This window comes from Molothrus ater, chromosome 21 (assembly GCF_012460135.2).
Source record: "Molothrus ater isolate BHLD 08-10-18 breed brown headed cowbird chromosome 21, BPBGC_Mater_1.1, whole genome shotgun sequence".
Lineage (NCBI taxonomy): Eukaryota > Metazoa > Chordata > Aves > Passeriformes > Icteridae > Molothrus > Molothrus ater.
In genome coordinates, this window is record NC_050498.2 from 5,266,165 (window position 1) to 5,289,712 (window position 23,548).

Below are 23,548 nucleotides of genomic sequence, written 5' to 3' on the forward strand. Positions count from 1 at the left end.
AGAAATAAATCAGTATTTGCTCGTTTTGGGGCAAAAACAGGGTCACTGTAAATCAGCAGAGTCGGGCTGGCTGAGAATGTGCCAGGTTTATGGAAAATACTAGATAAGATTCCAAAGGTTTGTATGGAGAGGCAACAGTTTTTATTAGGACTGTTGATATATTTGGAGAAATCAGGGGATCTTCCAGGTGCAAAAGCACTTCTTCAGGTCTGGGCTTGTGTTCAATATCGGCCATGAGAACCCAGGAATTGTACCCAAGGGATAATATTATTTATTTTCCAAGTTAGAGGATGCATATATCCAGCCCAAATGCAGTGGATCACCCAGAAGGGGGTGAGCAGGGAATCTGCTCTCATTCATTCACAGATCTGAGCGTGCTTGGCTCGGGTGATGCCCCACAGACACCTCCAGATTATTGATAAGAAATAGCAGCAATAACTGAAAAATTGATTTGGGAACCAAACTTCTTTAATATTCTCTTGCATTCTGCACTTTTTTACTCAAACCCTCTCCCAAAACTGGCGCCAGGCTGAAAACAACCCAGAGCTCTGCAGTGGGAGCTGTGCAGAGATGCCAGCGAGCCCCCAGGGGAGGATGAATGAGCCTTTATCAGGGGAGAGGAATAAACTGCCCTTGTCTGAGGGATCTCTCCTCGGGATGGCCGGGCAGTAAACAAAGACTGGGCACAAACAAAGGCTGTTCTCACCCGCAGCCACGTGCGCTGCTGCGGGGTGTGAGGGAGGAGACAGCCTCTGACTTTTGCAGAGGAAATGGAGAGGATCCGGGCGTGTTTCTGCTTCTGTTTAGCAGAGTGGGGGGGGGGATTTCTTCTGCTCTCGGAAGCTGTAAACAAAGGAGGATTCTGTGCTACACAAATCCAGGCGATGCCGTTCTCTGCCCTTTGCAGAGCAGTGCTAAACCCACAATAAAATCTTGCCCCAAAAGGGTGTTGCTCACCACCAGCAGCATTCCCAAACCAGTTTGTCCCCACCCACGTGGGTGAGGCCGTGGCTATGGGCTCTGGACAGCCACAGCAGTGCCCTGAGGACACTGGCACATCCCAATGCCACCCAGGCTTCCTGTGAGGTTTCAGAAGGAAACCACAGGGCACAGGGGGATGGCTGAGTCCTCTGAGCTCATCCCCACATATCCCAAAGCACCTGTGTGGGGACAGTGGCTTTGGGAAGGGCCAGGGACACGTGGCACAGGAAGGACAGTGTTTATCTGGGCATCAGCACTGCCTGGCTCTCTCCAAGCAAGATAAAGTGCTTCCATTGGGATCACTCTGTTTATCAGAACCCTTTCCTTTCTCCCAGTGCCACAGCATCCTCTCAGCACTGCTTTATCCAGAGGCTTTTTAGGAAAACAGGATTCATTAAACCCTTGCATTCCTCCCAGTGCTGTAGCCTCCTCTCAGCATCACTTTATCCATAGATTTTTTAGGAAAGTGGGATGTCTTATGACTCCCAGTGGCTCTCCCCATGGCTGGAGCAGACATGTTTTCATCCTATGGGTTATCCATGAGTGACTGCCCAAGGTGGCTGTCACTGTCCATTATCCAGCGTTGATCTCCAGCGGGAATGCTCTCCTCTGTGGATCAGAACCCTGGCCATGGTGGGAAAAAGGGGGCAGGGGAAAGCAGGGGACATCACCCCAAGGCTGTCACCATGACCTGGCCCAGCAGTGCCACAGTGACCTCCGGCACAGCAACACTGCAGGGTCTCCACGGGGGAATGGCGCATGGGCTGTGAGTGGGTCTGGGTTTTGAGTGGAGCAGGGTTATCAGTGGGATCTGGTTGTGAGTGGGTTTGGACAGTGGGTGGGTTCAGGTTGTATGATCACGATCTGTGTGGGTCAGGGCCACAAGTGGGCCTGACCACGAGTGGGACCACGCTGTGTGTGGCTCCAGGCTCTGAGGCCAGCCTGTGGGTGGCTCCAAGCTGTGAGTGCCCATGGGCTGTGAGTGGGCACGGGCCGTGTGTGGGCTCTCCGTGGGCCTGGGTGATGAGTGGGCACGGTGAGGACGGGCTCTGTGTGCCGTGGGTGGGCTCTCCGTGGGCACAGGCCGTGTTTGTGGGCTCTCTATGGCCCTGAGTGATGAGTGGGCACGGTGAGGACGGGCCGTGTGCGGTGTGTGCGGGCTCTGAGCGGGCCTGGGCTGTGACTGAGCCCGCTCAGTGTGCGAGCCCAGCCTGCGGCTGTGCCTGGACCGTGGCAGCGTCCCCGCCCTGAGCGCGTCCATGCTGGAACGGCTCCGGGCCGCGAGCGGGACCAGGCTGTGAGTGTCCCTGCCCCGCGTGGGCCCGTGCCCGGCGCTGTCCCGCGGCTCCATCCCGAGGGCCGCCCGTCCCACGGCGCCTCCCGGGCCCCCCCCCCGCTCTCCCGGCGCGGCCGCGCCCTCCGCGGCCCACCCGGGCCGGGCTCCGGTGAATCAGCACAGGCGGGGCCCAGGGGGGCCAGGGGCCGGTGCCTTGGCGCGGGGCACGATGGGAGATGTAGTTCTAACAGTAGAGGATGGGCTGAGTGAACTCAGCGCCGCTTGCGCATCCTGAGGACTTCATCTCCCGTCGTGCTCCGCGGGCGAGGGGTGGGCGGGGCAGCGGGGGAGGGGCGGGGCGGGGCGGGGCGCGCGCAGGGGGGTTGTGGTGGCCCGCGGCGCGCGCACAGCACCGGGCGCAGCCGCCGCCGCCGCCTCAGCCGCAGCAGCGCCGAGACCGCCGCGCCCTCCTCGTCCTCCTCTTCCTCCTCCTTCCTCTTCCTCCTCCTCCCGGAGCCCGCAGCCTCCTCGCCCCTCTCCCCCCCGGACCCCGCGAAGATGGTGGACCGCGAGCAGCTGGTGCAGAAGGCCCGGCTGGCCGAGCAAGCCGAGCGATACGACGACATGGCGGCCGCCATGAAGAACGTGAGTCCCGTCCCGCGGCCGTCGCGCTCCCCACACACACACACATAGACACACGCGCACACCTTCCTCCTCCTCCTGCCCCGCTGGGGCCGCCCTCCCGTCGCCCTTCCCGCGTGTTCCCCGCGGTGGGTGGTGGGCTCGGCCCGGGGGGCCGCGGGGGTGTCAGGGCCCCGGTCCCTCGCCCTCCGACACCCCCAGCTGAGTCCCGTTCCCGCCGCTTTTCCCCATCCAGGGTTACTTTGCTTTCTCCCGACCCCCATCCTTGCCCTAGAGCCCCCCACGCATCCTTTGCCCTGCAGTGGGGCCCCTACCCAGCCCCACGCATCTTGCTCCTCTGTCCCGGAGCCCCCTTTCCACATCTTTCGCCTGGTCTGGGGCTCGCATCCAGCCCCACACATCGCTCTTTCCTGCCCTAACCCCCCCCCCCCCCCCCCCCCGCATCTTCTCCCTTATTCCGGGGCCCCCACCCAGTCGCACACATCCCCCTTTCTGTCCTAGAGCCGCCCCCCATCCTCCCCTGCTCCAAACCCCCTCGCTTTGCCCTGCTGCCCCCATCCAGCCCCACGCATCCCCCTCCCCTGCCCTAGAGCACCCCCACATCCTCTCCTCTGCCTCGGGGCTCTTTGCCTCCGCAGCCCCACATCCCCTTCCAGCCGCATTTCTGCTCTCCCCCCGCCCCAGGCCCCCTCCCGTGCCCTCTCCCCACCCTGCCTGAGCGTGGCGGGGCACGGGAGCCAGGCGGGGCTGCGGCGCTGCCCGGGGGGGTCACACCGGCTCGGGGCCCCGGGGGGCGAGGCAGGGGGGGCACCCGGTGTGGCGGGGGGGGCTTCGTGCACATCTCTCCCCGCTGCCGAAATATCTCCCCGTGCATCCCTTCCCACGCGTGGTCGCCGGGGCTGGTGTGCGCCCCTGACCCCAAAGATCGGCAGCCCTTTCACTGTCAAAGCTCTTATTTTTACTGCTCTTGGTTGGAGATTTATGAATTGAGTCATGTTGTATTCATTTCACGCTCTTAAAATAAAGACTCTGCATATAGCAGGCTGATCTGATTTGTGACACTGAACGCTCCCCTTCAATACTGACATTTTGACAATATAAGAAGGGAAAAAAAAACATATCTCTGATCTGATCTTGCAAACAAAGCAATCGTGGGAGGCAGGATCAAGTCATTCCAGAAGATTCTGCATTTGTCATATTGCAGAGAGGCTAGACTGGGTGGAGGGAGGGAGGGGGTGCTTTAAAGGGGAAAACTGTTCTTTATGTTTGTCTTCTTAGTCAGGTCTGAACCTTTGCTGGGAGCTGGGGTGTCCTCCCCGGCTGATGAAAAGTGAATGCCGATCTGGGAATGTCGCAGTCTGCCGTGGGTGCAGCTCTGTTTGCCCATATTGCACCATTTTGTCAATAACCTTGCATTTATCAAACAGACAAAACTGTCACAGCCCGAGCCCGGGGAGGGAGGAGATGTCTTATCAAGGAATGAAATACGGATAATCGGAACGAGATATTATCACATTAAGCCAGCCGGGCTGTCCCTCTGCTGCACTATGGCTTTTATACCATTTTCTGATAGCGGCATCTATTCATTTTAAAGCAAAGCCTGCTGTGTGAGCAGATCCTACAGCTCATTTCCTACGGATAATGCAGCCGCCGTGACAAAGCCAGCAGGGATATGCCCGGGACTCACAGCCGCGTTGCACTGTGAATTTCTCTTAGCCTGCTTCCCCGGGCTGGGTGCTCGAACCCCAGGTGCTGTTAAGAGCTCGTATGTGTGATTTTTCCTTACGGGCCCTGGTGAAACAGTAACCCGGGCTAACGCCTCTTATCAGCTGCCGGGTAGTTTGGCCGTAAGGAAACGTTCCCCAGCGGGAGCGCTGACGCCTCCCTTCACCAGCAAACAAAAGGCAGAGCTTTGTTCTTCCTTTCAGCACCGCGCTGCCCCAGCTCCGGCACGGCCGGTCCGGCGGCCACGGCCATGTCACAGCCGTGTCACAGCCGGTTATCCCCGTCCCCCGTGCGCTGCCCAGCCCCCAGCCCCGGTTGTGCGGGAGGCTGATGACCTCGCACTCATTTCCGTAGCAACGCCTAGTGATGTCATATGCCATGGTCCAAGCTGCAATGCACCCAGGCGGTAGCAGAGAGCATGCGGGCTGCGCCTAGCGAAGGTGATGCAGAGCCATCCTGCCCTCCAAACCTAGCCCTGCCTAGCGCCCTGCTGAGAAATGCTGGATGGTTCTCCTTTCAAACCTGTCGTGGCAGTGATGGGCATTAAAGAGGCTCGTTTTTCCACCCGTTGCATTTTGGCGGCTGCCTCACATGGGTTGTTCAGCCTCAGCCCTGTGTGCTTGGGAACCTGTGCTGAATGGATGTGTTAATGGTTTAAAATGGAAATGGTGTGCTGGGCTTCTTGCTGTCTGCTGATTCATCTAGGGATGTCTGGGATTGCAATAGTTTCTCAAAAATAATATTTATATATAATAACTTCTACTTCCTTCCTTCTTGTAAGTGCTAGCTGCCAGTGCCCCTAATTGCTGCCTGCAGTTGTGTTGCTGCTGCAGGGGCAGGATTGCTCCTTCAGCCCCCAAAAGGGGCAGGTTTACTGGGGAGGTCTCTGAAAACAACAGATGATCCCTCACCTAGCAGAGGGAGCAGAAGGTGATGCCACACCCAGGAAGGGTGCAGGGCTGGGCCCATCGATCCAGGGTATGTCTTTATGACCTTGGTCACCTCAGTGCTGTCTGGGGGTACCATCAGCCCTCTCAGGTGCTGGGGGACAGGAAAGCTCTCTGCTGGTCCCCAGTGTGGTCAGACATTGGCCTTGGGCTTGCTTGCTGGAGTTTCACTTCCCACAGTGCTGGTGGTTGGAGCAGGATGCATTTTTGTCTGGTTCAGCTTCAGGAAGAGCTCTGCTGTGGGAGCCTACGCCAGGGCTGGGGATCAATATCCATTAGTGCTGCTGCTGGAGGCTTTCCGGAGGTGGGAGCCCTGCCAAGCCCCTGGGCCAGCACTGCCCAGGGAGCACAGCACGTGCCTTCCCACAGACCTTTACGTGGAGGGGATGTGCAGGTGAATGAACAAAATGATTGCAATAAAAGTGTCTGGGGAGGATTATTGCACTGCACCTATGGGTGGTGTAGGTGTGGGGCTGTCCCCTGTGAGGGGAGCACTGCTCGACTTTGGGGGGCCCAACCTCTGCAGCAGGGCCGTGGCTGTGCTGCACGCAAGGACCACCAAGTGTGGGTGTGAAGGGGGGACTGTTGGAGATGCTGGAAAGCAGATGGCTGCTCCAAGCTTCAGGCAGCACAGCTTGGTGCAGTAAATGGCCATTGTGGGTGGAGGAGGAGCGTGAGGATGGGGAAGTGCAGGCCTTCCCTGGCACGGGGTATGTGGGCTTCTCCCGTGATGGTCACCAGCTGGGCAGGTTATCATCCCCCACATCCAGTTATCAGTGCTGATAGCAAGGCTTCACACAGACAGCAGGATCACCCTTGGAAAAGGGGTAGTGACACAAATGCAGCCTATCTGGAGAGTCCCCAGGAAGCAGAGCAGGGATGATTAGCTGCTTTCTGCTCGCAGTGTACACAGACAAAAGGGTGGTGAAGGTGGAAAGGCTTCTCCAGGAGGAATGCTGGGCAGGCCATCTGTGATGGTGGGAGGGGACCAAGGAGTGCGAGCTGCTGTAGTAGCACTTCCCAGGGGGGCTGGGGATGGCTTTGCAGAAAGCATTCCCAGTGCTGAGGTGGATGGTGCAGTCATTAGCTGTTGGCATGCCATGGCAGCATCGATGCTCTTGTGCAGGCAGATTGAATGCTGCCCAGCCTCACGGTGCCTGCAGAGCACTGCTGGACTGCAGTGGTGCTGGGCATTGCAGACAACCTGACTCATGAGCAGGGCTTCCTTCCTGGAGGTCCATGGGGTCAGGACAGGAAGGTGGCTGTCAGGGGCTCCTGTCCTTCTGACCTTGTAGAGGCTCACAGTGTGGGGTTGTCTCTGTGTGACTCAGCCTTGGGACCTCATAGCCATAGCCTGAGTCACATCTGCTCCTAAGCCACAGATAGGTCGCAATGTGCCCTGTGTGTGACTGCAGTGGACACTGCTCACAGTAACTGGCCAGTCTTCAGCACATCAAGCTCTTAAAAATTCCTCTTTGAGCTCCTATGAGTTCTTATTTAGTCCATTAAGGAAGAGTCACTGACTTACAAGATCATGCTGTGTGTCTTAGTTGGCCAAGTGTAGCATCCAAGGTGGATTGGACCCAAAATATCTCTTCTTGAACTAAACAAAAGTGATATTGAGACTGTGATGGAGAATATGGCAGCTGAATACATAGAAACAGTAAAACTTGGGCAAGGGCTCTCCATGAACCCCTGGATTATTTGGGCTTATTCAGTAGATCTATTGGATGTCTAACCATGAAAGTGCAAAAAGATTGGTGGGAGTTGTCTTGATTTATTAAATTTTTTTTCAACCACCTTTCTTTGCTGCTTCTTGTGTAAAAAGATGGCTGGTTCACAGGAGATTCTGTTGTTTTAGTACACCAAATAAACTTCATAATGTCAGTGGATAAACCCTATCTGCCTCAGCTGTGTTCACCAGCTGATCCCAAAGTTGCTCTCTGGAATCAACTCCTTGGACAATGATGATGTGTGCTTGGGCTTGCTGGAATGCTCAGGAACAGCAGTTTAGGGACAACCACAGAACTTGAGCTCCAGAAATGTTTCCTGGGTTGAAAACTCCAGCATCTAGGGACATACACACTGTTCTTGGAAACTAGATGATGCCTTTGGCATCCTTTTAGTGGTTCTCATGGATGTTCTGGATGGTGCTTTTAAGAGGGTTATCCACATAACTGTGGTGTATCCCTGTGCCTCCTGCAGCTGAGATTTGGTTTCTGATCAGGGAGGTGAAAAACATGGTTCTACCTCAGCTTCTGTGGCTGGTAGAATTAAGATTTTCCTTAATTTGAGGATCCCCACCATACTTTTTCCCCTTCTTCATGTGTATTACTGAACCACTTTTCTTGTGCCTGGGCCAGTAGCATTAGTGCTGCTCAGGAGCATGCTCAGCTTGGCTTTCCAAGTAAGAATAAGCAGTCTCAGCCTTGCTAAGCTTAAGATCAGGGAGGTGGAGTAAAAGTGACCTGATGGACCCCATTAGCCTATGGGGGGCCCGGGTCACAATGACCCCAAAGTCACAATCCTAAGGACAAGGATTTTTCAAAGCCTGAAACTTCTACTAGCTTAGAATTGGATCTACTAGCTGTTGCTCTTGAGGACAGAAGGAGAAACAGGGCTCAGGGTGCAGCTGATGGAGCAGGGGCTGGGGAGGAGAGTGGTAGCCATGACCCCACATCTGGACAAAACTCCATGGATGGTGACACATCTGGCAGGGCCTAATGCACCCAACTCTATCACTGAACTCTTGAGCTTCTATTTGGAGCAGCTTCATGCCAAGTAAACCATGCACAGAAATTGTGTGCAAGAGTACATATTTAGGAAAAAAAGAATCCAAGCTTTTGTGTGTCCCAGCTGCTAGTGCTTGAGTAACCAGCTGCTTTTTGGGAGGTGGCTTTGTCTGAGCTCAGACGTGTCCTTGGATGTGGAGCACTGCTGAACTTGTTGGTGCTGCTTTCTCCTTGGCAGAGGTGTGTTGGGAGCTCAATTCCAGTCTGGCAGGGAAGAGCCATGAGGACTGTCAGACTAGTTCAGACCAGAGCTGGCTGCTCAGTGTCCCAGCCAAGCACCAGGCTGTTCAGAGGCAGGTACAGGGAAGGAGGCATTGGAAAATGCCTCCAGTCTGACCTGAGGGAGCTTTTCCTCAGCTGGGTCAATGCCTGAGGCATTTAGTACTCTGCCTTGTGCTTTCTGCCCTGTTCAGCCTCCTGAGCTGCCACCAAAATGTGAATGCATATTACAACAACTGCAGTCCAAAGCACAGTGGAACAGGATTTGCCTGGCTTCCCAAGCGTTTCTCCATTGACAGCCTTGATAGGATCCAGGCATCATCTTCCAGCTCACTGTGGCAAAGCAGTGAGGCAGGGCTGAGGTTGTTTCTGGGTGGTGCTGCACCCTCAGTGCTTCCAGGCGTTCTCCTACGCTCCGGTGCTCTGCAGCTCATGACAGATTTTTCCAAAGGAGGAGTATTTTTGTGCTAACTGGTTTGGAGCCAGCTTAGACCTTCTTTCCTTTGCTGGTCAAGTCTTTCTTTTCCTTCTGGAAAGCTGAAAGCCTTCAAAAACTTCTGTTCTTTACTGGACAGGTAACTAACCCAGCTGGTCCTTAGCTGAAGTCTTGTTCCCCAAGTGTTAGAGTCACATAACTGCAGAGAAATGGCAGCTGCCATTTCTGGAAAATGGCAACTGCCTTTTCAGGGAAGCAAAAATTGAGTGAAAACAGAAGTATTGATTTGACTAGTGATGGTCACTGCTGGGCAGCAATAGCCTGGAAACCAGCTAAAACAAGGGGAAGTAGCAATGGATTGGTCACCTTGCTGGATTTTGGGTAGCTTTGTCTGTCAGCCTCTGAAACCTTTGGCTTGTCTTGAAGAAGCAGTCCAGATAAATGGTGGTGGCTGGTTTTATGCTGGTGGCATTGAGATAAAACATTCTGCTGTGGCTGCTGGCTGCCAGGCTCTGCCTGTGCTTCTGCCAGTGCAGTTTTTGGTCATTGAAGGTGGGGGAACTCTTCTTTCCTCATGCAAATGAAATAGCTTTGTGGGAATGTTTTTCCCCCTGTCTGCTTGATCTAATGAGCAAAGTCCTTCCTCCCAGTCTAAAATGAAGGAAAATGGCAACAAAATTACTTCAATTCTGCTGTTTAAATTTATTTCATGTTTCAAGTAAGAGGTCTGACTCTTTGCTTCAGAATCCAGATGCCAAGATGTGGGATTCCCACCCATGGCTCTGGGGGAGGAGCTCAGCAGTGGGATGGCTTTGTCCATCTTTTCTGAATGCACAATGATAGTGATGCTGAGCTGCTGCATCTTTCTGGCCACTTCTATGGGCTGGAGCCTTGGGAGCTGCTGGGGCTGGTAAATCATAAGGGTTGATCTTCACTCTTGAGTCTCATGCTGATTATCTTGGTATAGTCTGGAAAAACTCAGAAATGGTAAATTCTGGAAAATGGAGCTGAAATGATGAGGCAGCAATTCTTGTGCTGCAGGAAACACTGACAAGACTGTCTCTCAAAAGCAAAGCCTTCGTGTAGTGGTGAAACAAAAGCCTTTGTCTGCCTATTTAAGGGCAAACCTCCCCCAGTTTGAGGTTTTTCTGTGCTAACCCAGATTTAGTCACATCTCGGACATGACCCAGTACATGCTCAATTAGATATTAAACAAACCTGATTTTTGGCCCCAAGCTAGTGATCTAGTGACCAGGGGCAGTGCATTAGTTAATTGCAGTAGGAGAGTGACTAGAGAATGATGGCGTGAGATTCCCTTAAAGTGATCCCCAGATTAGGGATTAGAGTACTTAATGTTTTTCTTCTGTGAAGGAGATGTTGGAATTGAGTCCGTGTATGGGTGTTTGAGGCAGCTGTGCTTGGACGAGCCCAAGTCTGCAGGGATTCCAAGTGCAAACCATTCCTTAATTGTTTGCAAATTCCCTCTGATCTCTCTAGATGGGTTGGCCTTGCTTGGGATGTGTCTTTGCTTACGTACCAAGCAAAGCTGCTTGGCGTGTCAGTGTGCTTCTGACTCCTCTCTGAGATGGTTTCAGCAAGGCTCCAGGAAAACACCAGTGAGAAGTCTGAGCCTCAGTGCTAATGAGGCTGCTGATGGACACGTTGTTTGGACAGTTGTGGTGCTCAGCAGCATCAAGTTTATTAATAGTAGGTGGAGAAGCTGTTGCTGTGCCATGTGCTAACAGACATGCTCAACAATTGCTGTAGGAGATCTCTACTTGTAAAAGGCTAATGCAGCAGTGAATGAGAACCTGGGGGAGATTAACAGCCTTTGATTTACACCCAGCTGGGGCAGGCCTTGGAGCTTTGCCTGTTTATGCTGTTGGGCTTTGTTACATGGGGTGAATATTTCATTACCTAGAATTTGGGAGCTTGGCTTCTTGTATTTGGTGGTGTCAAGATGATGTTGGCACCTGAGGGGTTCTGTCACCTGTGATGAACTGAGATCAAATCTGTGGTGGGAGTCCCTTGGGCTTCAGAAGAGGCTGGGAGGGGATGGCTGCAGCCAGGCAAGGGGAGTTTAACAGCTGGATCTAGGATAGTGACCCTCCTTGTCATTTAAAATCAGTTACAGTGCTCCAGAAAGCTGCCAGAGCAAAAACTTGACTTTCTTCTTTTCTGCAAGTTCATTTAAGAAATTAAATAAAATTGTCTTTGCTAGAGGTGTGTAAAATCAAGCCTAAAATCCCCGAAGCAGTGGGAGGGTAAAGTACATCTGGAGGCATAATCACCTTACTCACTGATGTAGAAATTAAACCTATCGTGGAGCTGGCATGCAGGAATCCACCTGGGTGTTCTGGGAAGTCTCTTGCTTAATCTGGAAAAACATGTTTGAGACACCAAGGAACTGCTGGATTTGCAGACCAAGAGACCTAGAGCAAAAATCTTGTGAGGTGCTTGTTTTTAATATTTCCAGAATCTTACCTTGATGTGCAACAACCAGGTGCTCTCAAAGTGTTTGTGGGAGTGACCTGGAGCAGCTAAAAACGTGCATGCTCACTGCAGGGAGTTTTGCATGGCTGCAGCTTCTCCCATTTCACCCTTTGGAGCAGCAGCTTGCAGCTGCCATGGCAGCAGTGGCTCTGCCATGCCAAAGGAAGCCATGCCAGCAGACAGGAATTGCCCAGTTCATCCTGCTCCAGCAGAGCTGGGAACAGGCTCTCCCAGCAACCAGAACCTGCTCTCAGCCTTGGGGTGGCCTGCCCATGGCACATGATGCATTCTCTCTTGGCTCAGCTAGGCAGAGGTCATGGGCACAGGTAGCACAGAGCCCCTGATTAAGGACAAGGCCTGGCATTTGATGCTCTGGGGAGGATCTGATGATCTGGTGGCAGGATTCTTACTGCTTGGCACTGGGGCTGGAGGTGAGCAGGAAAGCACTAAGATCTGAGCCAGATTAGTACCCTTGGAGGCTGTGAGGTAAATCTTTAAGCAGCTAATGCTCCCAGCAGCACTAAACACCCTCCCCACATGAAACTTGGTGCTGTTTATCTAGAGTCGCTGAAGTCTGTCTAGCTTGGGTTTGTTTTACCATTAATTGGAAAGAAAAAAAACCATCTTCCTCTGCGTGGACCAAGTCTTAAGACTCTAGAAATGTCCAGTAGCCATCCTGTGAATGGCTGCTTCAGCTCAAAAGCCTGTGAGTAGGTGGAGTCTTCTGAGGAATAATGCTTAAACAGAAATTAAAAACCCCCAAGTCTTTAAACTTGTACAGAAATGCTTCTGAGGAAAGAGCTGCAGTTGCTCTTGAAGAGCTCTTCAGCTCTCACCTGGAAAAGCTTAATGCAGCCCAGAAGAGCCTATAGCAACCATGAATTGTCATTCTCCTTCCAAAAGGATCAACGGATCAACTCTGAGCTCCTGAAACTTGCTGTGAGCTCCAGGGGCACATCTGAGCTCTCTCAGCAGTGGCACGCTGTGGCACTGATCTTCCACGTGCTTAGCAGAGAGCTTGGAGACCAGGCTGTCAGCAGGGAACAGAGCAGATAATCTGAGGCAGGAGAGCTCCCCAAGCTGTTGGGTGATGGAGAAGGGTGGTGCTGATCCTGTGCTGCTGCTGAGGCACTCAGAACACAGCAGTGGGCAGATGATGCTGCCAGCCTGCCATATCCTGGGGAAGGAATAGCTTGGCATCCCTTCTGTTGCTTTGTAGTTAGCAGGCAAAGGTGCTGGTATCCCATCTGCCAGGGACAGTGTGATGAGCCCTGAGTGACAATCCCCTGAAATGCTGGGGCTGATGTGCTTGGACTTGCTGCTCTCTGCATCTGGTGGCTGGGAGGCACTAGGCCAACAGAGGTCAATCATTTTCCCCGAGAGTTTTTAATAAGCACCAGGCAGGTAGTGGCAGCAAGATGCTGAAACAAGTTGTCCTCCAGCCAGTTTTCATCTTGTTTAATAGCCTGTCAGTAAGGCTAATGGGAATCAGGGTGTTAATAAGGAAAACAAGAAAACTTGAGCATAATTCCTTCCTGGCTCAAAAAGCACATGCTGGCTAGAGGAGCGGCTCCCTGCGACAGGACTGTGCAATGCTAACTCAGAAATGGTTTGTAGCTCCTTGAACATTTGTTTGTAAAACACTTGAACATACACAGAGCTGGGAGGCCAGAGTTTTTCCTTCCATTTGGTTACTGGGATGTATCTGGGCTGCTCTCTGTCCACAATAGCCATGGCAGGCAGATGCTCCCTCGTGTTTGCCTTATCTCAGGCTGCAGAAGAAGTCAGGGACACAAATCAGTGGCACCCAGGTGTTCTGTGGTGGAAAGAAGCCCAGAGTCGTTAGACCAAGTGCTGGGACTGCAGTGCTGCAGATAAGGGCTGGTACACAAAATGGAGCAGCTCAGAGCTCTGCTGCTCCTACTGGTGTTCTCACCTTGGCTCCCTTCAACCTTTCATGTGCAAGAATGACCCAAGCAGCTGAAATTTGCTTTTTCTCCAACTGAAATCCATGATGGCCACACTGAAACTGGAGCAGGAGGTCTGCAGGCTCCAAGGACTGATCAAACCTGAATGCAGTGCAATCACATGTAGTTATTAAGCTACAAAGGCCAATAAAATAAATGAGCTCTTGGTTTCCACATCTCCTAGTTTGAAGACTTTGTCTTGGGTGGTTCAAAGTCGCCTTAAGTAATAAAGGCTGCAGAGTGGGATGAAAGCTGCTGTTAAGTGTAGGAACATGCAGAAATCCTAATTGGTGTCTGGAGCGCCTGAGTAGCCTCTGAGATGCAGTGGGGCTGCAAGCAATAAACAGTTCTCTGCAGACACTGGTCCTTGAGGCACTGGGGGCAATTTGAAATGTAAGGACAGAACCATCCCATGTGCCCTCAGCTGCTGTCCTGTGACGTGAACTGGCCCTGCCAGCTTAGAAAACGGGAACTAGTAGGGGATTATTCATAGTGAAACAGGCAGAGGAGAAGGCAGTGGGGAACTGCGTCTGCCCACAGCCTGCACGTGCTTTCTTTTGGTCTTGTCTGGGATGAGAGGAAGGGTTTGACCTACAGCCCAAAACCCCCCTGGCCACACTGAGTTAAAATATGAGCAGAGGACAGCAGAAGGGGTCAGCAAGGAGAGAAGCAGTTCTGGTGTGACTTCCACTTTGGAAGTGTGACATGGGGGCGAAGGCAAGGCAACAGGGAAAAGAACCCAAACCAATCTGGGAACATTTTAGATTTAGGTCTGGTTTAACACACGCCTACTTCACCAAAGTAGGACAGTGCTTAAGAAAAGCATCTTTCCCACTGCTGTGATGGAGGACAGCTCACGCTGGTGCTTGGGGAGAAGCTGCTCTTGGTGAGGCTGTGTGACATCGAGTCGTGACTCTCACCAGGCTGCTGGGTAATGGTGACAATTTCTTGTACTTGAGGACAGCCATTTCTTCAAGCTAGGGGAACAGGAAAAAACAGTCTGTCAGTCATGACCTTCCAAAATGACAGCACTTGGGCTGCTGAAGGTGGTCTTGACACAGAATCATTAGGGTTGGAAAAGACCTCCAAGGTTACAGAGTCCAACCTTTAACCAGTCACCACCTTGTCAACCAGACCAGAGCACTTAGTGCCATCTCCAGTCATTTCCTCAAAACTTCAGGGATGGGGGCTCCCCCAACTCCTTAGGCAGCCCCTTCTGATGTCTGACAACCTTTTCTGTGAAGAAATTCTTCCTGATGTCCAGCCTGAACCTGCCCTGGCGCACCCTGAGGCTGTGTTCTCTTGTCCCTGCTCATGGGTGGTGGGGTCCCAGCATGAGACAGCAGCTGGAGATGGGGGCAGGTGACATATCTGCAGGTGTTGTGACCTTTTTCAGCTCCTTGAGCCTGGAGGGGTTGTGTGCTGGTTGCCCCTTGCCAGTGGCTACAGATCAAGAAGGAATTTCAGTGGTCAGAACATCATTTCAAAAGCACATTGGCCTTTCAAAAAATGAAACACAGGAGGGGACCTTCAGGCCAGTGCTCAGGCTAACGAGCTGCATGTGAAGGAAAACAAGGCACTTGCTAGGGTTTGTGTGGAGAGATAACAAATTTAATTACATGGTGCAGGAGCTGTAGATAGAACAGGAAGCATGAGTGCTGAAGGGGAGATGGATGTTGTGTATCCTGGTGGGAGAGGAGCTCTGATGATCTTTAAAAGCTTTTCTCAGTGAACAGTTTGAAGTTCTCATGGCTGTCTCTGTCTCTCCAGGAAAGCTTCACTCTTTTGCAGCTGTCTGATGTCCTGAAGGACTCAGATTCTCTTTTAAGCAATAAGAAGAGCAAGTGTTGAGGTTTATAACATGGGTTAAACTGTCAGATGTTGATGGTATTCCCCAGGGAAGGATCTCTGGGTCCTGTCAGCTTGCCAGTGCTGTCTGCTTTAAGATAAGACATCAAAGCCAGGCAGAAGCTGTAAATGGGTGGGCACTTAATTATCAAACTAAGTGAAAAGTGTGCAAGAATAAACAGGTAGAGCTAAGTCCTGTGATGGATCTTCACTGCAGTCACTGCAGGGACCTCAAAAACAGTCATTTCCTGATGTCTACTCAGACCTACTCATGCAAGGTGAGAAGTGGAGGATGGGAGTCCTGGAATAAGCCCCTAACCAACCTAACTTGCTCTTCTCTGAGCAAACCTTCCCCGTGGGTCTCACCAAAGCCTGTTAATCAGGATACTTCCAGAAAGCAGGTGCTGTAGAGCCAACCCTTGGGCTTTTGGAGTTTACATACCTTGACATCAGGGACAGGTAAAGTCTGCTTGTTCCCTGGCTTCTCCTCAAGAGGCTGAAGCTTGCCTGGCTGCAATGTGATCCTCAGGCATGCCAGGAGCCTGCCAGGTTTTGGGCAGGGTGCTGAGTCAGAGCTCCAGCTGTAGTGGAGAAATCAGGAAAACCTTCTCAGAGATGGTGCTGCCTCTGCAGTGCTTTGTTGCAAATCACAGGGCTTGGATTTGTACAAGCCTCTGGTCTCCCAGGCAGTATAAACCCTAAACTTCCAGTAATTTTTGTCCAATGGGAACTCAGGGAGATTCCCCATGGCTTAAGGGCCCTGGAGTCTGGGTGGTGCAGACACTGTGCCATCAGAGAACTGGTGAGACTGGAAGTGGCAGAGTCCTCCAGCTTGGTATTGAATGTGCCTCCCAGCCAGAGCCTGGCAGCATGGACTGCTCCATGCCAAGCTCCCTGCACTCCCTGCCTAGGTGTCCTTGTGCAGTCTGCTCCTGGCAGGTGTGTTCTCCTGTTTTTGTTTTTTTTCCAGAATAGCTAGATGACTTTCCTCTATCAACTTTCCACCATTGGATCAGCTCCTTGTCCTTGGCTGTTTGTGCCACATCCAGGACTTGACACTGGCTCATGCATCCCCTGCCCCTCTCCCTGGTCTCCATGAGCACAAGAGTGAGATGAGGCTGGACAGTTACTGGGATTTGCAGAGCAAATTCTGCTGTTCCCTGCTGGCAGCCAGGGAAGTTAAACTCCAAACTGACTGAGCTTCCCAAAGAGCAGGTAGACTGCAGCCAGGGCCTGATGGCTTTGTGCTCCTGCCAAGCACTCCTAATGCCAAACTAGGATTTTCCTTTGGCTATTTGAAGTCTCTGACTCCATGTAACAGTGCTGGAAATGGCATCAGGGGACCTGATCCCTCTGGGGAGGTGAAACCCCTTCAGGGTATGAGTTAAGGGGGAAGGTTCTGCCCTTCCATAATGTGACTGCTGCAATGTGATCCAGGCCTGATGCGGGATATTGCCTTATTTGATGTTAAATCAGAAGCATTCAGTGCAATGCTACAAACTCAGTATATCAGAACCTGCTGTTTAGCCAGTGGCTTGGCTGAGCTCACTTTGTTTCTGTATCCTGCAGTGTAAGAAAAAAAAAGCCCTCAGCATTTGTTTGGCCAGCACAGGCTGCAGAGAAGGCACAGCCCCACGTGCATGTGACAGGCTGGTGCAGAGGTGTTGGAGTGGATTCTGCTGGAGATGGGCACTGGTGCAGTGCTGTGGAAGAACAGAGTGACAGTGACTGCACAGTCTGGAGTGGGCAGGGGGCTGTGGCAGGAAATGCCAGCACAGGCAGGGGGGCAGCAGGCAGCTCTGGGCAGACTGAGGGCAGAGATGTCTTCAAAGGCAGCTGAACCTGGGATACATCTTTTCTGCCTTTTTCTGACTCTGTTAAGGCAGCTCAGTGTACCCTGCTGTCTGATACCTTGTATCCTGGGCATCTTGCATTTTCTTCCTGCTGGGAATGCAAGAGCCAGATGGTTTTCTGTTCTTCCTCCCTCAGCTCAATTGCAAACTAAAATGTGTGGGACTACAGCCTCTTCCCTCTCCTGGTGCTGAGGGCTGTGGTCCTTGTCCCCACCCGTGTCACATCTTGGCCATGTCTCTGCAGTGCTCCTTCCTGGGAGTCTGGGTCCTGCTAGAAAGCAGTGACATGGTTAACAAGGCTCCCTTCCTGCTTTTACAAGTTCCCTGTGAGCTCCCATGGGGAATCTGCTGTCTCCACAGGTTTACCTTCCATCTGTCAGCCAGTTTGTTGAAAGGATTTTGACAGGCAACTTTCCTCCGTAATCCTTAATAGCTTCGAATTTAAAATGTTTATGGCAAAGCTAATCCCACGAAACTCCCTGTAGTTTTAATAAATCTGTCCTCCAGCAAGACTCTTCTGGTGAGAGGAGGTAAATCTACTTCTTCCTGCAGTGATGGGTATCTGCAGACTTGGCTGTGGGGCACCTGCTTGTTCCTCACTTCAGAACTGGTGTCTCTTCTCAGGGAGCATCTTGCTAAAAGCAAAATTTCATCTGGTGATCAATCTCCACAACCCCTGTCAGGACAGAAAACTCTTGGAATCAGTGAGTCTCTTGTATAGCTGTTGGTGTTGGACACTCCATTTACAGCTGGAAGAGAATAACTCAGGCTGGGATTTCTGGATGTTTCTATTTCCAAATCCCTCACTCAAAACAGGGCAGCTTTGGTGGGATAAGCCCCCAGGTAACCTGATGGAGTCTTTGGCATCTCTGAGGATGGACAACCCGTAAGCTCTGGGGCAGGGGGACACCTTGCTTGTGCTCCCAAAGATGTCTTTAACCCACAGAATGATTGCTGTGTGTTTGTGCAGGTGTCACTGAGAGGGAAGAACGAAGGGAGACATTCTGTAAAACTGCAGAGCACAGCAGGCAGGCTGGAGGCAGTGTGTGAGTGTCTCACCACGGGTATTTGGGCACATTGTGGTTGGGCCCTGCCTGGCCCTGCTGCAGGAGGCAGGATATCACAGGGATCCCAGGGCCCTGTGGTTAAACAGTCACCGTTGTCTTGGCCAGGAGAGGGGTGTGAGGGTTGGCCTGGCACTGGGAGCTGGGGATGGCATCGCTGCCCTGCTTACCTTGGGCGGGAGCACTGGCAGCTGCCCTGGCATCCTGCTCTGTGCTCTTTGTCCTGTGCCTCTGGCAGCTGCTGATAGTCCCAGGAGATCCTGCCCTCATTAATGTGACACCCATTTCCCTGCTGCCTCGGCTGTCTCTCACCCTGCAGCAGAAGCAGCTGTGCTGGTTTGCACAGGAAGACCCTCTTCCATATAGAAAATGGGCTGCTGTTCCTCTGCCAGGCTCTGGAGCATCCTGTGGAGCAGCACAGATCCACACAGCAGCAGGGGTGGGAGTGGAGGGTCTGCTTGCTGCCTCTGCCTTGAGGGAAAGGGCTGGAGGGGGTCTGATCAGAGACCTGCTTGCTGTGAGGGAAACAGGCTTAGCTGTGGCCTGCTTTTGGGAGGAGACATTAGGCAGAGCATGGCTGAAGAGCTGCAGGAGGAGTGGATGTTCTGGAATGTGCAGGTCAATATGGTGTGAGCAGCTGTGAGTCGTTCAAGGCCATTCAAATGAGGTCCTGGGCTGGGCCTTTGGCCTCCTGCTCCCCACCATAAATGTGGTTATCTGGGCCCAGAGCAAACCTTGTCCTTACAGATCCTTGTGAAAGTGACTCAGTGTTTGCAGAAGCCTTTCACATCCAAACAATTACCTAATCCTTTACTGCCCTGAGGTGGCTCACAGGTTCCTGCTTTGGTGGCCTGATTCCCAGGTGGCTGTGCCCAGGGTGTGTCCTGGGGGAAAGGGGACAGTGGCCATGCCCAGGCTCAAAGTGGCACTTGGCAGCTGTAACCAGCCCAGGGGAGCAGCCATGTGCAGCTGCTGCGTGGTGTCCTGGCTGCTGCAAGGGCTCCTCCTGCTCCTTCCTGGGGCTGGGAAGCTGCTGCAGTCTTGGCCAAAGGTGCTGCCCAGGTGGCTCCAGGCAGTAATGGTGTTGTGGGAGCTGGAATGGGATTATTGTGATACCAAGTGGTGCTTCCCAAGTTACTGAGGGAGCTCTGTGCTCATCATCTCCATAATCCCTTTGCAGTTTTTGTGGTGCACGACGGCAGGTAACGCTGTTAACCTCAGTGAGGAAAACCCAATGTGGGGCATTTCCCCTCACCGTGTGAGCTTCAGTCCTCTTCTGTGCAGGTGCCTGAGGCAGTTGCAATTGTGCTGTCTCAGAGATTCTTTGGGTGTCTCTGAAGCGTGCCCCATGCTTGTGGGAAGTGGAAAAGATGAACACCCTGTAGCTCTGGTGGTGCTAATCCATGCAGGTAGCTCATAACCCTGGACCATCTCCTCCCTCTTGCTTTGACTGTCCCTCTCCCCTGCATCACCAAGCCCAAATCTCATCCTACAGGTGAAAGGCATCTCTTTCCTAGAAGACTTTTCTGGAAGATGCTGATCTCTCAAATGAAACCCAACGCCTGCTCCTTTTGTTGTGGGTCTGGACCCCACAGCATGATTTCCCAGCTGGCTCCTGCTGGGATGGGAGCAGAGACAGAGCTGGATGACAGAGCAGGACTTTGTGAGCTGCCTGCCTCCTCCTGCCTCTCTCTAGAGATGCACAGGAGCACCCAAAGGAGTGATGGGAATATCAGAAGGCCGGGACTTAACCCAAACGTCTCTTTTCTCTCCCCCTCTCTCCACACAGGTGACAGGAGCTGAACGAGCCCCTGTCCAACGAAGAGAGGAACCTGCTGTCCGTGGCCTACAAGAACGTGGTGGGGGCGCGGCGCTCGTCCTGGCGAGTCATCAGCAGCATCGAGCAGAAGACCTCTGCAGATGGCAATGAGAAGAAGATCGAGATGGTCCGTGCCTACCGCGAGAAGATCGAGAAGGAGCTGGAAGCGGTGTGCCAGGATGTGCTGAGCCTGCTGGACAACTACCTGATCAAGAACTGCAGCGAGACGCAGTATGAGAGCAAAGTCTTCTACCTGAAGATGAAAGGGGACTATTACCGCTACCTGGCCGAGGTGGCCACCGGCGAGAAGAGGGCGACCGTGGTGGAGTCTTCGGAGAAGGCCTATAGCGAAGCCCATGAGATCAGCAAGGAGCACATGCAGCCCACCCACCCCATCCGGCTCGGGCTGGCCCTTAACTACTCGGTTTTCTACTACGAGATCCAGAACGCGCCGGAGCAGGCCTGCCACCTGGCCAAGACAGCCTTCGACGACGCCATCGCCGAGCTGGACACCCTCAACGAGGACTCCTACAAGGACTCAACGCTCATCATGCAGCTCCTCCGCGACAACCTAACGCTCTGGACGAGCGATCAGCAAGACGACGACGGCGGAGAAGGCAACAACTAGACCCCCCCGATGGACTGGCAGCCGCACGCTGATGCTAACTACTGCAGTCTTTATTTTTTTCCCACGAGTGGGGGGGGTCCGGGGTGGGGGAGGGAAAGGGAGGGGACACCTTCCCAGGGAGGCCCCCCACAACCTGTCTTTGATTGCCTCGTTGACATTTTTGCCAAAACACCACTAGTGGAAGTCAGGCTGGCTGTGCTGGTATGGAATAGCAGCCTCACTGGCATATGGACTGTTCTGTAGATTATTAATACAAGTGGAGCTGTCTTTAATTTAACTTTATTGCTAGAAATAAAAAAAAAAAGGTTTTAAGACGAATTTGCGTGGATGGAATGGCCCTCATTTTTAAGGAAAGCAACGCAAAAACATTTGGAAAAAAAAAAAAAAAAAAAAAAAGAAGGGGAGTTCTGTGGTTCCAGTAAGGCTTCGAGCGTTTGTTTCCGCAGCCCAGGTGCCGTGTGCCCGCTCCACGTCGCGGGGCCTCTCTCTGCAGCTCTGCCTGCCAGGGCGCAGCTGCAAATCCCCAAATTGAGAAGGAATTAAAAATAAAACCAACAAAACTAAAGAATTTGGGGCTCGCAAAGCCCTGGGATTTAGGCCATCCAATCTTTTTTTCTTCTTTTTTTTTTTTTTTTTCCTTTTTTTTTTTTTTTTTTTTTTTTGGTTGAGATATTTATTAGGGTAGCTTACAGTATTAACACTAAATTGCAGTTTACAGTATTTCTACATTACAGCCATATGACATCAAGCCTTTGATTGTCTGTTTTTCTTTCTTTTGCTAGTTCTTTTGGCTTGCCTTCCTGAGCAGTCCTCGCCTGTGGACTGGCTTTAGCTATTCTGTGTCGCCCAAGGCAAGGAGACCGCCCGCCCCGAGGAACATCAAAGCTGCTCTAGTTTTTTGGTCAACAGCTTAACAGGTGCTTGGCTAGCGGCTGTTTCAACTATTTTAAGTCCACAGCAAAAGGTTTAAGAACTTAATTAGACAAAGGGGGAAGTGTTTAAACTTAAAAAAATGCCACTTAAATAAAAAACAATAAAAAAATATTAAAAAAAAAGAGCATTCAGGTCTGTATGTCATGTACTGTGTTTGGTATTTCAAAAGACCATCCTGATTTAAGGTGCCACAGCTGCTTCCTCAGGGATTGCACTGCCATTTCACTCTGCCTGACTTTCTCCCACTGTACCATGAGGTTTGTCAGCAGATCTCCAGCACCCAGGGCTCCCTTGTTTGTCACCAGGGAAGCCGGGTGCATTTTCCTTTCTCCTGGGGAAGCTTGTGGTGTAATGAGTGAACTTCAGGAGCTTAGACACTAATTTGGTAGAGAAATTCCTCAAGGGAAGAGCTACAATCATAGACATTTCTGTCCACCATCGGGAGCCCAGGAACTTAGTTCTCTTCTTAGCAAAACCTTTTCTCAGTCTGTCTGATCCGGCCGGGGGTGGGAGTTGGGGCATCTGAATTGCTTAGCAGGTACTACTTACCCCATTTTGAGTAAATTTAGCTTTAATTTTGATTTTTTCCATGGTTGTTGGAGGTTCACTGCTGTTCTCTGGCTCGCGGAGCGCTGCGCCCTGCAGCGCTTCCCCCAGCGCCGCGCAGTGAGGAGAAACCGCGCTCGTGCTTTAATTCAATCCTTATCGTGATTCTGACGCTGATTTTGGAACCAGGCTTTCCCCGGCCCTTGCGAGAGCCAGCCCGACACGGCGCCTTGTGGTGAGGCACACACGGCACCGCCGCTCCCGCTGCCGGGGCCCGGGGGCACGGAACCGGCTCCGGCCCCTCCCGCCGGCCCCGAGGGGCGCCCCAGCCCCGGCCCGGCTTTGTTTGGGCCGGGCTCCCCCTGCTCCGAGCGTCCCGCAGGGAACGGGGGGCGCAGCCTCCCGCGGCGAGGGCTGTGCGGTGCCGCTGTGTGCCGGGACCGGGAGATGCTTTTAGGCTTCTGAGCTCCCTCTCATCGACCCCCGTGTCCCGTGAGCAGTGTTGTCCCAGCTGTATAATTGGAAGTGATTTACTGGAATTACAAAACCTATCTTCTTTTTTTTTTATTTTTTTCTTGGTTTTTTTTTTTCCCAAATGATTACTACTCTTTTTGGCTTTTTGCTCTGGCTGCTTTAGGAAACTTATGCAGGAGAGATGGCACAAGAGGGCTAAAAACGGAGTGGGGGTCAGGGACTTGATTTTTAAGCAGCTTGAATGGTTTCTTTCATTTTTTAAGAGATGCACTTGCCTATGATACTGTCTCTCCAGTGAAATGATTACTGCTCCATTACTCTATTGATACAATATTGTGCATGCTAGTGTCGTATTTCTATACAGTAGCTTGAAATTTATTAACTTATACTGTAGATGTTATGTATTCCTATGACAAAATAGTCTTCAAAAATTTTTTAAAGTTTTTTAATTTATTTTTCTTTCCTTTTTTTTTTTTCGGGGGTAAAGTTTGCTCTACCAAATAGTGATCGTAACAAACTGATCTGTTATGGATGTTGCTATAGTGACATGCAATTATATATGATTTTGTTTTTAAAAAGGAAAAAAAAAAAGCAAAAGAAAACACCAGTGTTAGCTTAATCTTAATGTCTGGTGTTCGTCATGGTGAAATTATAACTATTACAGTGTAGGAGAACAATGACTGTGTTCTTTGAATGAGCCTTTGTTTGTGCTTTTTGTCATGTTATGCAGTGAACTATTTTTAAGGTCTAATCAGTGATTATTTTTCCAACTCCGTGTTTCTGTAAGGAATTATTTCACACACGGACCATTCTTAGCAGTTTTTCCTCAGTGATGGAATATCATGAATGTGAGTCATTATGTAGCCGTCGTACATTGAGCAAATAAACTTACAGATCTGACGTCA

General features: G+C 51.8%; 1 protein-coding gene across 1 annotated transcript; it reads left to right on the plus strand.

Annotated features, from left to right (window-relative positions):
* The first annotated feature begins 2,664 nt into the window (after positions 1 to 2,664).
* Positions 2,665 to 23,548, plus strand: YWHAG (tyrosine 3-monooxygenase/tryptophan 5-monooxygenase activation protein gamma). Its single transcript, XM_036394927.2, has 2 exons — positions 2,665 to 2,911; positions 20,043 to 23,548. The coding sequence occupies exons 1-2, from the start codon at positions 2,816 to 2,818 to the stop codon at positions 20,688 to 20,690; spliced, it is 744 nt and encodes a 247-aa protein (XP_036250820.1). The 5' UTR covers positions 2,665 to 2,815; the 3' UTR covers positions 20,691 to 23,548.

Coding starts and splice junctions, on each gene's coding strand:
- YWHAG (XM_036394927.2), top strand. CDS start 2,816: ATGGTGGACCGCGAGCAGCTGGTGCAGAAGGCCCGGCTGGCCGAGCAA. Junction 2,912..20,042: donor CCATGAAGAACGTGAGTCCC/GTCCCGCGGCCG, acceptor AGGTGACAGGAG/CTGAACGAGCCCCTGTCCAA.